Here is a 14,636-nt window from a genome sequence, read left to right as displayed (position 1 = left end):
GAAAGTGGTGACAAAAAGTTGATTCATGATTCCAAACTAAACAATTTGATATCCACTAGCTGAACCAACTAACGATCATGACCTCTGGAAAGTTGACATAATTACGACGCCCCACGGTACACGAGTCTGCATTTTGACATAAGTGGATCAATTACCTTAATTTCCCAGCAGGCAATCTCAATAACGTTTTATAACAATTAACGCGAGAACATGAGTGTTTATTATCCCTGTACTCTGATACCACAGGAGGCGGTAACACCGGGGTCGCGCTCTGCCTGAATAGGCCGACTGTTTTCCTTCAGAGTTTCATAAGTGCGGCAGCCCCAAAGCACACTGCTCATACGCGTTTGCACGGATGAGTCAACGGAGGTTTCCACTTGCTCCTCTTGAACCAAAATCCGCATAACACTCAGCCCTGCATCTGGCGGAGCTATCAGCTGAACATGGCGCGGACTTTGGAGCTGTTTGCGAGCTGTTTGTTGTTCCTTCTCTCCTCCGGTGCGGAAGGGCGAAGCAGGGAGAGAGTTTACTATGTGGGGATCATTGAGGACTATTGGGATTACGCACCAAGTGGGAAAAATCTGATTAACGGGCAAGACGTCGGAAATGATGAGTGAGTTGTTAATGCAGTCAAGTTATTTAGAGAATGCAGGTTACAGATTGTGAGTGCACTTAAATGCCACCGCAGTTTCTTCATATCACACACACACACACACACACACATCGGGTGTTGAGTTTATCTATGGTGATTATAATATACTTTTTAAAACACAAAATAAAATGCCATCTTGTCAGGGTGTGACAGTGTCATGGACCTCAGAAGTATAGTGGTGTGTGCTCTGCTGGTAGTCTGGCAGATGCACAGGAAAGATGATGTGACTAACAGAGAATGAGATTGGAGGTTTCCGTTACAAAGTGTAACACTGGGCAGGAAACACACAAAGCTGTCTCTCATGGAGAGTAAATTGCATCACAGAACCAGTACTGTTATTTTATATAGAGGTTACCAGCTTTAAGAATAAACAGAAAGATGTAATAAATACAAAACTGGAAAGTGTTGCTTGCACCCTTGCATAATGATGGAATCTCCTGACTTATAAACTCAGTGTCACAATGTCAAATACACATGCGCAGCAGAATCATTGGTTGTACTCAAACAAGCTATTTTAGCTTACATTGACCAATATTTTGTATCTTCTCCAGATATCATATTCTCTATTTGTTCCTCCTATTTGACATTTCTACTACTTCATCCATTTGGTGGCTCTCATATGTAGCCTGTCATTAAAATATCTAATATCAGCCAATGGAAAACCATGATGTGATGTGTTTTCCTATAACCTTGATGCAGTTACATTGCATTTCAATAACAAAGGTGCATACAATGCAACCGAGAGATGATTGTCTCAAATCTCACCAATACTGAAAGAAGCACACCTGCACAATCATATAAAAATAGCTATGTGTCACACATTAGCACTAAATTGTTCTGCTCCTAATATCAGAAGGTTGTCAGAACGACCCATTTGTGAATACAGTAAACGTTATTATTTTCATCCTCCCTGTTGTTTTGGTTATGGGCTGGATATACAGAAGCAAACTGTTTGCTACAGCTCCAGTAACACGTTATTAGCCCACAGAAACGTGCAATCACTATAATGACAAGTCTAATTGTTGGAGCGCTGCAAGCAGATGCAATTTGTTCTGCTGCATTACATCTACTTTGAAGGGATTCATCACCTTCATGTGTTTCATAATGATGTAAAATCTGTTATCGGCAATAGTGCTAAATAATCTCAAGATAAATCACAGCCTTTTGTGAGATCGTAGAGTGCACTTAAATGGCATCACACTTTTTGCCATATTGGCACTTTGCTCCTTTTTTAAATAGTTATTCTACTTTTTGTATTGATAACAAACGGTTGCGCAGCTGTGCTGTTGTCTTGGTGGTGCCATGTCATTTCAACATGTGGATTTTGTGCTTCTCACTTGTATTTAAAGACAGCAAATGTATATTATTTATTTATCCTTCTTTTTTTGCCAAAAGATTCACGTTACATTATAAGGAGATAAAACTGCATGTCATTGTGTAATCTGTATTCTACAATAGCCTAAATTTGACCTGAAGAAATGGCCAACAAATTAGGATAAGTGTCAGTCGCTTTCTCTTATGCCTCTTACTCTTCCTTCTGTTTAACCACTTCTCTGTCTCCACTTCTGTCTCAGGCATGCATCTATATTTCTGAAAAGAGGACCCCACCATATTGGCAGTGTTTATAAGAAGGCCATGTTCATTCAGTATACAGATGCCACGTACAGCCGCCGGGCCCCCCGACCGGCCTGGCTGGGCTTCCTGGGGCCGATACTGCGAGCTGAGGTTGATGAAGTTATTGTGGTCCACCTGAAGAACTTTGCGACCAGGAGCTACTCTATGCATCCTCATGGAGTTTTCTATGAGAAGAATTCAGAGGGTATAGTGTTACATAATACCAACCCTACATGTAGAGATACACTGTATTCACACACAGAAAGCCGTGCAGAATCAATTAATCGATTATGATACAACTCAGATGGAAAGGAACACCTGTTTATACAAACGGTTACCAAACAGTTGCTGTAATAATAAGACAACTTCTAATATTTAATAATATACTGAATGGATTTCCTTGTAAAATGAATAGCAGTTTGTCCATTTGTGTACTAATGGTTTACAACTATATATGTTATGACAGCAATGGGGATTCAGAATTAAGAAGTGAGTCTGACCGTTGTGGTGCTGACTCACGCAACAAGTGCTGAGAGACTGATAAAATGAAAGGACTAACAAATGTGATACGGATTAGATGAGTCCAGTATGGCCTGTGTGAGATTACAAAAAGTGACGCAGCAGTTTCGATAACTGGGTGACAAATATGGTCTTTTTTTCTACATGGGTAGTATTTTGAACTTTGCATCTCTTTGTTGTGCAACAGGCCCCCATCCCCCGCTCATCAGGCGAGATGCATTGTGCTTCTAAAATTCCAGAGAAAGACAGGAACAGAAACTAACATTTTCTTTGCCCGCTTAACACAGATGCATGTACTGCTTTATTAAGCAATTCACATCAATCTGTCATTGAGCCATACAGAACATTTCTATACAGTGACGGCTGATATTTATAAATAGCAAATTGGGCCAGAAGGGAGCAAGATGAAGGGATAGATAGAGGAGAAGGGGAGTGGTGTCAACACATCAAGACATAAAATTGGTAAAAAAAAAATTAACCAATGTGCATTAAACCACGTCATGTGACGGGTGCAGATTGGGACAGAGGTCAGTGTACCCCGTGACATCTATTACCAAGACTGAGGTCATTTGTGTTCATATATCACTTATACACGTAGAGGCTGAAAGTTTAGCAGAGATAAGACCCATAGAGGAAATGAGTATGGCCTAGACTTGGGAAACCTCCATTAAAGAATGCTTATCAAACCTATTTGCAGTTTAATTATTTAATTAGTGCTTATTATGTTCTACATCTTCATTATTATGTTCTACATCATTCATGCACTCTCACATTTTGCGTTTTGAACAGTGAAGTCAAAGAAATGTGCTTGTTGAGACAAGAGCATTGCTTTCTACTGACCTAAAGTGAAAACAGCTCTCCAAACTTCAGAGGAAACAGAGTGGGCTCAGCATAAACATCTTCTATTTGTCTACCAGGGGCGCTGTATCCAGATGGGACATCAAACAAGCTAAAGGAGGATGACTCTGTTCCTCCCGGGGGCAGCTACACTTACCGCTGGGAGGTCAGACCAGAATTTGCCCCCACAGATGACGATGCCAACTGCCTGACATGGGTCTACCACTCTCACTTGAATGCCCCCAAAGAAATCGCCTCAGGACTTATCGGAGCTCTGCTCACCTGCAAGAAAGGTATGAAGATATGTGACTATTTAATCTTACTGATTTTACATCGGAAGAAAAGTTTCAAATGATGTGTCTGTATATTGTCTGTTTATTTATATATACCAATTGTAATTTATTTGAATGTTCCTTAATTATAGCTACAGTCACCAGGCCTCTTCACATCCATGCTTAAAAAGTCAATTACACCAACGTTCCCTAGTCTTAAGCCCTTAATGACTACAATGAAACGATGCCAACAAAAGAAAGCTTCATAAGAATACAAATGTAGTGGGAAGCCACAGAGGGAATTCCCCCACACTCACAACTTATTATTATCCAATGAATGTTGAGATGGGCTGCACCGTGCAGTGGCTAGCACTGTCACCTCACAGCAAGAGGGGCCGGGGTTCGGTCCCTGACCCCAGATGATCCTTCTGTGTGGAGTTTGCATGTTCCCCCCGTGGCAGCATGTGTTCTCTCCGGCTTCCTCCCACAGTCCAAAGACATGCAACTTAGGTTAATTGGAGAGTCTAAATTGCCTGTAGGTGTGAGTTTGAATGGTTGTCTGTCTCTATGTGTGCCCTGTTATAAACTGGCGACCTGTCCAGGGTGTACACTGCCTTTGCCCAATGTCAGCTGGAATCGGCTCCAGCGGCCTTAAATAGGATAAGTGGTTTGGATAATAGAATGGAATGATGAGATGGTAGAAAAAAAAGATGACATGTTCCTTTAGCTGGGCTTGACTGTATAAATATTTAACATATTCATCCTGCACCTTACTCTATGTTTTATCTTTCTCTATGAGCACAGGAATCTTGAAGGAGACTAACAATCCAATCCGGGGTCAGGCAAAGCTGGAGTCTGTTGTAGAGTTTGCCCGAAATGATGTGGACCAGGATGTCTTCCTGATGTTCAACGTGGTGGATGAAAACCTAAGTTGGTACCTGGAGGACAACATTCAAAACTGCTCTGATCCAGCCGGTGTCAACCGGGAAGACCCAGATTTTGAGGAGTCAAACCTGATGCACGGTGAGAGAGATCTTTCTCAGATTGTATTCATCTGAAAACGCACATATAAAGTTGGTTGACAACAAAAATACTATTTATTGTACTGTTTTTCACAAAATTGTGAACTGATTATCTCAGTTTTCTTCCTTTCCCACCTCCCCTGTGTTCCATTGCCACTGCATGCTTTAATTGACTAATTGACTGTTGTGTGAGTTAGTCATTACCTCAAATTGCTTCTACAAAGTGCATAAAAGAGGGTTTGTTCTGTTTGTCCTTTCCCCTAATCTCTGTCTGTGTTTTTCTCTGGGTGACAGCTATTAATGGCTATATGTTTAGTAACCTGCCTGGAATCACATTATGCCAGCACCGCGCAGTGGCCTGGCATTTGTTTGGCATGGGTAACGAGGTGGACATTCATTCTGCCTTTTTCCATGGGAATACACTGTTGGACCGTGGCCACCGCACTGACGTCCTCAGCCTGTTCCCTGCCACGTTTGCGACCGCTGAGATGGTCCCAAAAGCAGCAGGAAAGTGGTTGCTGACCTGCCAGGTTAATGACCACTTGCAGGGTAGGGCACCTGACATTTTGACCTCTGTGTGACCTCATGTGTATGCTCAAATTGTGCAGAATTGATGACGTGAGGAATGCATTTTTTGTGCGGTGCACCTCTATACTTTTGTCAATGGGATGTCACGAGTCTTCCCTCAGCAGAGCTTGTATTTCTACTCTAAACACGTCAGGACTTTTAATTTAAGGCTGTCTAAAGTCTAGGGAAATAAGAACTGAGTGAGCCATACTTCAACATTATAAATAATATAAATAATGCTTACACTTGTGAAATTCCTTCCTTCTTACCAGGCATACCATAATAGCCCATTTGTATCTCTGGGACTTTAAAGAAACATACACAAATATACTATACAAATCACACCTTTGCTTGTTTTACAGTTGCTGTGTCCTGTCAGTGTCTGGTGTGCTCAAGGAAAAGATAGGAAGTAATCTGATAACTGAGGCCTGGAATAGAATTGTTTTTATAGGCTATTAAATCTGACCCTTTTAGAGTTATCAAGTTTCAGACAATACAATTTCCTGAGCCTCTCAAGGCCCAGTTTCTCTACAAACGTTAACTTTGTGCATTGGAAATATGGTCTATATAATGTCCGTGCGTGTGTCTCTTTTTGTCTATTCTAGCTGGGATGCAGGCGTTTTATGAAGTGAAGGCATGCGGCAGTAAAGCCGGCTCTACAATGATGGGTGGCGTTGTGAGGAACTACTACCTGGCAGCAAAGAAAGTCCAGTGGAGCTATGGTCCCTCAGGAAGGGATCTGATTAATAACGTATCCCTGACTGAAGCCGACAGGTGGGCAGACACCTTATCAAATTAGCAGTGTCATACTGCTGCATCAACCTAATCAATTGTAACAGCTATATAACGCAAAACTCTACTGACGTTTGGACCAAACACACAGTGAGCTGTGTACACGTGGTTTCATGCTAGCTTTCTCCCAACTATTTAGTTTATCAGGGATTATGTCCATTTGGCTCATTTAGCTGATACATTTAGCCCAATACATCAGTTGTACTGCACATAGTTGTCACCAAACATGTACAGTTTTATAGACAAGCCTGTTGTTATGTTCCAATAGTGCTTTGAATCCTTAAGTTTGCATTTTCTGAACAAACTGAAAACATGTCTTACTTTTTTGTAAGGCCACTATAAGACATAACTGGACCAAATATCTGTAGTAGAATGCTAAGATATCGATCAAATATCTCCAGGCTCTTAACACAGAATAGTTCCTGTGGTTTCTTTTTTGCCAGGCTAATATGTATCAGTCATTTTTTGCATCTAGAAAGTACAACCTCAGTAGTTTTGGAGAAGGCATCTCGGGAGCTTAGTGACGAGATAATCACTATTTTATTAAAGGATGAACCTCTGAAGAAAGTTGCCTGTCTGTATGTTTGGCCTCTGCTCAGGGTTGATTATACGTGAACTGGTCGTCTAAAGTAAACGCATGTGATGCAGTGACTCAGTTGTTATTGTGTCTCTGTTATGGTTCCTGACCTGACACATTGTGTCCCCACCCCCTGACTGGTCAGCTGTTTGCTGTGCTCACTTTGTCTGTAAAAGGAAATTAGAGATTGCTCTTTCATCCAGGCCACATATTCATTGCATATCAGTAGTTCTCTGTTCCTTTCACTTACAGTACCTTGTGCTTCATATCTTTCCTCCCACACACACCCCACCACTTCCTCTCACAGTGCAGCTGAGGTTTTTTTTGGAAGAGATGGGGGGCGGCTCGGCGGCGACTACATGAAAGTGATCTACGTAGAGTACACAGACAATACCTTCACCGTCACAAAGCCCCCAACCCCTTATTCTCAACACTTAGGAATCTTGGGTAAGGCCTCCCTTTTTAGCAAAGTTACAGATTTGCCAAATATATTCGATCTATATATATATATTTTTCTGGTACTCTTGTCTTACTCCTAAATACTCTTGTCTGGTTCCAATGTTTTTGTATTTGTCCAGGTCCAGTCCTGAGGGCAGAAGAAGGAGACACTCTTAGAGTGACATTCCTGAATAAAGCTGATAGAAACTATAGCATACAGCCTCATGGCCTCCACTATGATAAACGCTTCCAGGGAATCAGCTATGAGGACGGTGAGGAAGCAACCAGTTGCATTGCCATCATTACATTGTTTTATTAACTCTGGTTAACTCTAAGGGGAGAGGATTCATAAAACCGTATTCTATAAACGGGAGCTATAATAAGGGGAGAGGATTCATGAAACCGTATTCTATAAACGGGAGCTATAGGTGATTGTTATCATTTCAGGTTGACAAAGGCATTTGTTCTATCTGTGCTTCTAATGTTAGGGCTAGACTAGTGAATTAAGTTCATTTGAACAAAGACCAAAAACTCAAATGATGATTATCCGCTGTACTTACTGTATGAATTCATAATGAAAGGTTTATTACGAAGGGATGAGAATATCTGCAGTTTGTATTTCTGAAAAAAACTAATGTTGAAAATTGAAAAACTTTTTCCAGGCTCAATTTATAGGCATAGAGTTTCACAGCAAAACGCCTATATAAAACAAACAGTTAGTTTTCTTTGTGTGCCTTGCTGTAGGCATTGACAAGCCAGGCTCCCACATCGGTCCAGGGGAGAACTTCACCTACACCTGGCAGGTGCTAGAAGGGCCGTCGTCATCTGATTCTCCCTGTATCCCCTACCTGTACTACTCCGCAACTGATCCCGCCTCAGACACCAACTCTGGATTAGTGGGACCTCTGCTCGTGTGCAAGAAGGGAACGCTGGAGGAGAACGGAACCCAGGTGCTGCTTTATTATCCAGTCATACACACTTTCTCTCACAGAGAAATGCAAGGAATAATCTTTTTAGCATTATTGCGATTTTGCATATCTAGAAAATCAATACAAATGTGATCAGAAAAAATAACTATTGGGATTTTATCTCTCAGCAAATTGAGTAACCGCAGATCAGATAACAACAAAGTACACTGAGCTAAAGATAATATAGTTGATTGTAACAACAAAACAATTGACATCTTTAAAAGGCCGACATTGACATTTTTATTTAAAACGATCCTTTATTTAAAATTCATGCTGTTGACGGCAACTGCAATGAAACCCCGCCATGTACGTCCTCACTGTTACTGTGTGTGCCTTGTTTTACAGAAGGGTTTGGATAGAGAATTCTTCCTTCTGTTTTCTGTCATGGATGAAAACATGAGCTGGTATTTGGATGAAAATATCGAGATGTTTGGCAGCACCAAGACACATCCAGAAGACGAAGACTTTGAGGAGAGCAATTTGATGCATGGTAATCAATGTGTCTGGCAAAGTGTATAGTTTTACCTCACTTTGTGTATTTTATTTAAATATTGTTTGATTGATACTGATTATAACTCCATATCATAAATACAATATTTGTAGTGCCATTTCTGGCATTTCTTAATTGTTGTCTTGTTGTCTCTGTCCTTTTCTGTCTTAATCTTCCCTTTGACACCAGCTGTAAACGGACGCATGTATGGGAACCTTCATGGACTGGAGATGTGTGCCGGGGACAAAGTTAGGTGGTACACTTTTGGGCTAGGTACAGAGGTGGACATCCATGGTGTTTATTTCGAGGGTAACACCTTCAAGAAGCAGGGCACAACACGTGACACTATCAGCCTGTTCCCTCACACCACTGCGACTGCCTTTATGCAGCCAAGCACTCCTGGTTAGTACACACACACACACACACCCTCGAATACAAACACAAATTGTACATGTGCTAGTAAGATGGTTAACGCTACAATATAAAAAAAGACAAGTATGGAAGTCCAAATACGAACAAAGATGAAGTGGTAAACTACACTGAAGACGTCAAATAAAAACAGAGAAATGGTGTGATAATATGCAGTCTACATGTTCAAGCATAAATATGCAGACTTTTGCAGCAATTTGCAAAGCAAGAAATGAGAAGTACAACCCTCCCAAATAAACCAATTCAGGGAGCCACAGAGCAAATACTGAGTCGATGTGTGTGTTTCAGCTGCAAATGTCTGCAGCTAAGCCATAAACACATATATATGTCCAAATGCTTAACCTTTTCTCATCCCCCGTTCAGGCCTGTATGAGGTGAGCTGCAGAGTAACAGATCACTACTCAGCTGGCATGAGGCAGCAGTACCGAGTAAACTTCTGCCCGCATCACAAATTGAAGCTCACACACTCAGGAGGGCCGACCAAGATTGTGCAGTATTTTATTAGTGCTGAAGAAATAGAGTGGGACTTCTCACCAGAAAGAGACTGGGAGCTGGAGAAACACCACGCCTCACGGGAGAACAGGTGTGTGAGTAAGATAATTGTAGGATGATGTATTTCTGTGCCGGAGCCTGTGATTAGTGGCAAAACATATTACTGTTTGTTAATGGAAGCAAATTGGTACATGTCTCCCAGTCCAGGCAATATATTTGTGGGGAAAGGGGAAAACAGAATTGGCTCGCGTTACAAGAAGGTGGTATATAGAGAATACACTGATGACACCTTCAGAGTTCAGAAGGAACGACAGGCCAAACAACAGCACTTGGGAATTATGGGTAAGATTAGTGCTCTTTATGATGTGAAGATTTTTTTATTATGTATGTGTTTGTATATTTATATAACCATGTAGTCTTTCTTTTTTATTATTATTGTATTTGTCTCTCCACTTATTGTTTGTATACTTTGGCATAATTGTAAATGAGCATTCTCCCTGTCAAGTTGTTTTCCGAAGTTTAACATAAAATAATTTACAATAACGTGTTTTTCTCCTCCTGTAGGTCCAATAATCAAAGCAGAGACAGGAGAGCAGATTGTGATCACATTCAAGAACAAGGCCAGCCGTCCATACTCTATTAGCGCACATGGAGTGAAGGCCAGTGGCGCTCACGTTCCTGTCCAACCTGGTGAGAATCATATCATCAAAAAAATATTTAAAATGTAAGCTGTTTTCTCACAAAAGGTTTAATGTTCTCTCGCCTCTAGGCCACATACTTGAGCTCACGTGGGATGTTCCTCAAAGCTCTGGTCCAGGGGTCTCGGATCCTAACTGCATCTCTTATGCCTACTACTCCAACGTTGACTTCATTAGGGTACATATGCCCTGTGACAGTCACACGGAAGCACATATATCACAGTGTTGAATATAAGAAGAATGAATTCAATGGGTATGTTTAGGTCGGAGTTGGAGTGTGGATGTTTATAATAGAGTTCATGTGTTATTGTTCAGGATCTGTACAGTGGTCTTCTGGGGCCTCTGGTGATATGCAGGCCTGGGACTCTGCAGCGTGGTGACGGGCCCGACAGACAGAGGGTTGACGTGGAGAAGGAATTTGCTCTGCTCTTTATGGTGCATGATGAAAACCAGTCATGGTACTTGGACGACAACATCAGAACATACCTTGGCGTCGACCCGGATACCTTCAATCCGGACGAAGACTTCATGGAGAGTAACATGATGCACGGTGAGAGAAAAGAAGAGAGGAGGTGGGAGGCATGGAGATTAAAAGTGTCTTTTATTCATTAAAGAAATGTATTGATCCTCGTGAGAAAAATGGGTTCATCCCAGCAAGAAAAGGATTGGGATGGAATTGAACATAAAAAATGGAAAATAGAAAAGTATGGAGAATACAGTGTAGAACTGACAGTAAAACCATTGATATGTTTATACTTTATCTTTATTGTCCACAAGGGAAACCATGGAACTCACACAGACTCAAACATAATATATGTAAAGTATAATAAGATAAATAAAACATTTAATGATGTATTATTAACAAATGCTTAAACGCAAGATCACATAATCCAATGGACATCCTTGAACCTAACATCTAGGGGAAGTCTGATGTGTCTGCATGCCTCTGTCTGATCCTCTGTGATGATTGTGTGGTAATCTCTGTGTGAACGTGTCTATTGAAGGGATCAATGGTCAACTTTATGGTAACCTCCATGGACTGGTGATGATCAGGGGCCAGAAAGTTGACTGGTATCTACTGGGCATGGGCAACGAAGTGGACATGCACACTGTTCACTTTCACGCTGAGACTTTTACCTACAAGGTAACCCCTAAAGGCAAATTATATGCATATACAAATATTACAGATCTTTCAAATGTCCCAGATCTTCCATACTGTATTCACACAGTGTAGAAATTCTGATTTTGGGTGTTGTCAATGTCTGAAACGTGCGGTAAGGTGCTACATCTGTAATGTGCCTTGAGTGTAAGCTGTTCTTTAATGCTTTGCATTTTTGGGAAGCAGAATGCGCAGAGATCATTTTCAATATTTTGTATGTTTAATTTCGTTTTACTTGTTTTCAGTCCAGTCAGTGGTTTATATTTGGGAGCAATTTGTTTGAGTATATCCCAAACCAATCAGTGTTCATGAATTATCTATGGGCTGAAAGCGTCAATAGTATTTCCAATCAGCGTTGTTTTTCCCATCTATCGAAAGATGCACTTTATGGTTTCCATATGTCTTGAAAAAACGTATTGTAAGCAAGCTTAGTAATAGTGTTTGGTGTCAATTCATCCACATTTCCTTTTTAGGTTGGAGGGTATGATTCAAATTGTTTCATATTGATTCATTATGATCTACCCAAGATCTTCCTTGTCGCCAGTGTTTTGGTACATTTTGTGGAAAGAAAGAAGGGGGCAGGGGTGAAGGTTTGTGCTGCCTTGTCATTTGTAGGTGTCTTCATTTCGTGTGTGGATTTCAATTTGTGCATCTTTATATTTCTCTGTTCCCCCTGTGTTGTGTTGTATGTACTGTGTGCGTTAGACGGACCGTGTGCACCGCGCAGACGTCTTTGATCTTTTCCCCGGGATTTTCCAGACTGTGGAGATGGTTGCTGGAAACCCGGGGACTTGGTTGCTCCACTGTCACGTCACTGACCACATCCAGGCTGGCATGGAGACCACTTTCACCATCTTTGGTGCGTATGCATGTGTTGTGATTGTGTAAATAATACGTGCTTCTGTCTCACTCACATGCGCATGTGTGTTAACATAACGTCCGTATGTGCATGAATCTGAAGATCCATTGAAGAGGGTTTGTCTGACAACTCACTTTTCTTTCTTTTTCAATTCCAGAAAAGTCCTCCTCACATGGTAAGATTTGTTTTTACCAACACTTCAAATTATCAAAAAGTACCACAGTATATCACTACTGCGTTGATATTTTAAATATGTTGGTCACTCTTCGTCATTGGTTAGATTACTTTGAAACTTGGTTAAGTTGAGTAGTCATCCCGCTTGCATTAGTTTTGGTCAATGTTAAATTATTATTGTTTTGTAATTTGTTATAAGCACAGACACCAGTTATTGGACTTTCTTTGTTTCTGCTGTGATGTCATGGATGTGGAATGTTTTGTCAAATGTTATCTATGTTTGCTTAGTTGGTATTGGGTATCGGAAAAGGAATTATCATTTGGGTTAGACATTCCTTTAGAGCTGTGGCACTGTTGTAAGATGTTTAATGCAGCAGATACATTCTTGATGACATGAATTTTGATATGGATGAAATTCATTGTATTGGTGCTTCCAGGCCAGTATAGATGAATATTAGAGATCCTGTAACATTGTATACATCCCTAAATGAGGAATGCAAAGACACAGGGGTTATCTTTTGGCTGTGCATTTACATGTGATAAGATGTCCTGGCTGTAAAGTGTTTCATAATTTACTTCCCCCTCCCTCTGCGTCTTTCCTGTTGCAGCGCCAGGAACTGAAGGCTCCATGAAGACACTGCTGCTCTCGCTGGCTCTTGGTCTCATGGCTGTAGGGGGTGGCCTGCACTGATGAAGGGACTCTCACAACTGTGACATTAATGCACTGACAACAAATCCAGGGACAAAATCACTGCCTGTGTTATTAATGGAGCTCATGTATGTAAATATCAAGCAATGATCAGACTAGTCCAAATATATCAATGGCTTTACAATCATGTATAAAGTTGAAAAATATGATATTTCTTCGGACTACAAAAGAGCATTTTATATTTATGAGTTGTTTCTATGTTGTACTGTGTTTGATGTTGTTAGTTTTTGCAAAGTGTTGCTGTCCCAACATTTTTATTCCAGTTATGAATGTGCAATAAAAACATTTATTCAACCGTATTGTGATTATTCTTTCACGTGTTAACCCCACCTTCAACCACAAGGTGGCGTTAATTCCTACAAGTTGTCAAGAGAACAGATGAACGATAACGTGTGTGTGTGTGTGTGTGTGTGTGTGTGTGTGGCAACTCTTTTGTAGCTTTTAGGACATCCTTTCATTTCAAGTGTCCCATTAAGACTAACAATATACATCATTTTTAATTGGAGTATTTTTCAGTTTATTTTGGTAGCTAAATCGGACAACTCAATCCTGTCTTTTAAATCCGTGGCATCCTGTAAAATGTTAAGGATCAGATCAATGAATCCTTTTGATAAAGTGCAGTAAATAAACACTGTACTGCATGTTATGGGTGTGTTTTGTAAAGAATGGCAATCAGGGAATCGTCCACTTATCGCTCAGTGAGATCAGTTGATCATTTAATGGCTGATACTCAGACAGTTTGATTGATTAACCCATGTGATTGATCAAATGCCCCATCAACCCAAAAGGGTTCTCAGGCTGCCAGATATTAACATAATTTGAATTCCAAACTTTTAATCTGAGACATTGATCAATATAACAGCCCAAATGACCAAATCAGTGTTTATTCCGTTAGCGGAACTGTTGGTCACTCAGTGACTGCTTTGCATATTGATTAGTTAGATCACACAGCATAGTGCACTGCGGGTGGACAACCTGGATAACATGTTTTGACTGATGATAACCCCCACTTTGAAACATACCGGATGTTAACTTACTAATAGGGAGTCAAAATGATTTTTTTAAGTCTAAGATGAGCAAATGTGACGTCAATTCCTGGACTGCGGACTAATGTCTCTACGATGGGGCGCAATCGAACAATGAAAATAGACTATTGAAACGGAACTTCACAGAGTTTCTGTTGCATTGTATGACAGTCAGCAGCCACATTGTTGATCATGCAAATTGTCATCACGTGAGGTGTTGAGAAACGACTACAGCACGTTTAAATAATAATGCAGTATCACATTATAGAATACAGAAATGATCTTATTCAATCATTCATGGGCAATGTGTTAAATCAGTCAACTGTTTCAGTGTGTGTGTGTG

The 14,636-nt window shown here is 40.7% G+C and overlaps 1 protein-coding gene across 1 annotated transcript; it reads left to right on the top strand.

Annotated features, from left to right (window-relative positions):
- Positions 1-443: 443 nt before the first annotated feature.
- hephl1b (hephaestin-like 1b) lies at positions 444-13,561 on the top strand (the record flags this gene model as incomplete). Its single annotated transcript, XM_079238024.1, has 20 exons — positions 444-613; positions 2,227-2,471; positions 3,703-3,915; positions 4,699-4,917; positions 5,211-5,465; positions 6,089-6,257; positions 7,160-7,299; positions 7,431-7,562; positions 8,035-8,240; positions 8,604-8,748; positions 8,938-9,150; positions 9,541-9,760; positions 9,872-10,011; positions 10,234-10,359; positions 10,439-10,545; positions 10,683-10,917; positions 11,372-11,511; positions 12,232-12,385; positions 12,543-12,560; positions 13,168-13,561. 20 exons carry the CDS (start codon positions 444-446, stop codon positions 13,248-13,250), a joined length of 3,330 nt encoding a protein of 1,109 aa, XP_079094150.1. The 3' UTR covers positions 13,251-13,561.
- Positions 13,562-14,636: the final 1,075 nt, after the last annotated feature.

The sequence above is a fragment of the Taurulus bubalis genome (genome assembly GCF_910589615.1).
Source record: "Taurulus bubalis genome assembly, chromosome: 2".
NCBI classification, from domain to species: domain Eukaryota; kingdom Metazoa; phylum Chordata; class Actinopteri; order Perciformes; family Cottidae; genus Taurulus; species Taurulus bubalis.
Note: the sequence above shows the minus strand (reverse complement) of the source record. Positions and strands in the feature narration are given on the sequence as shown.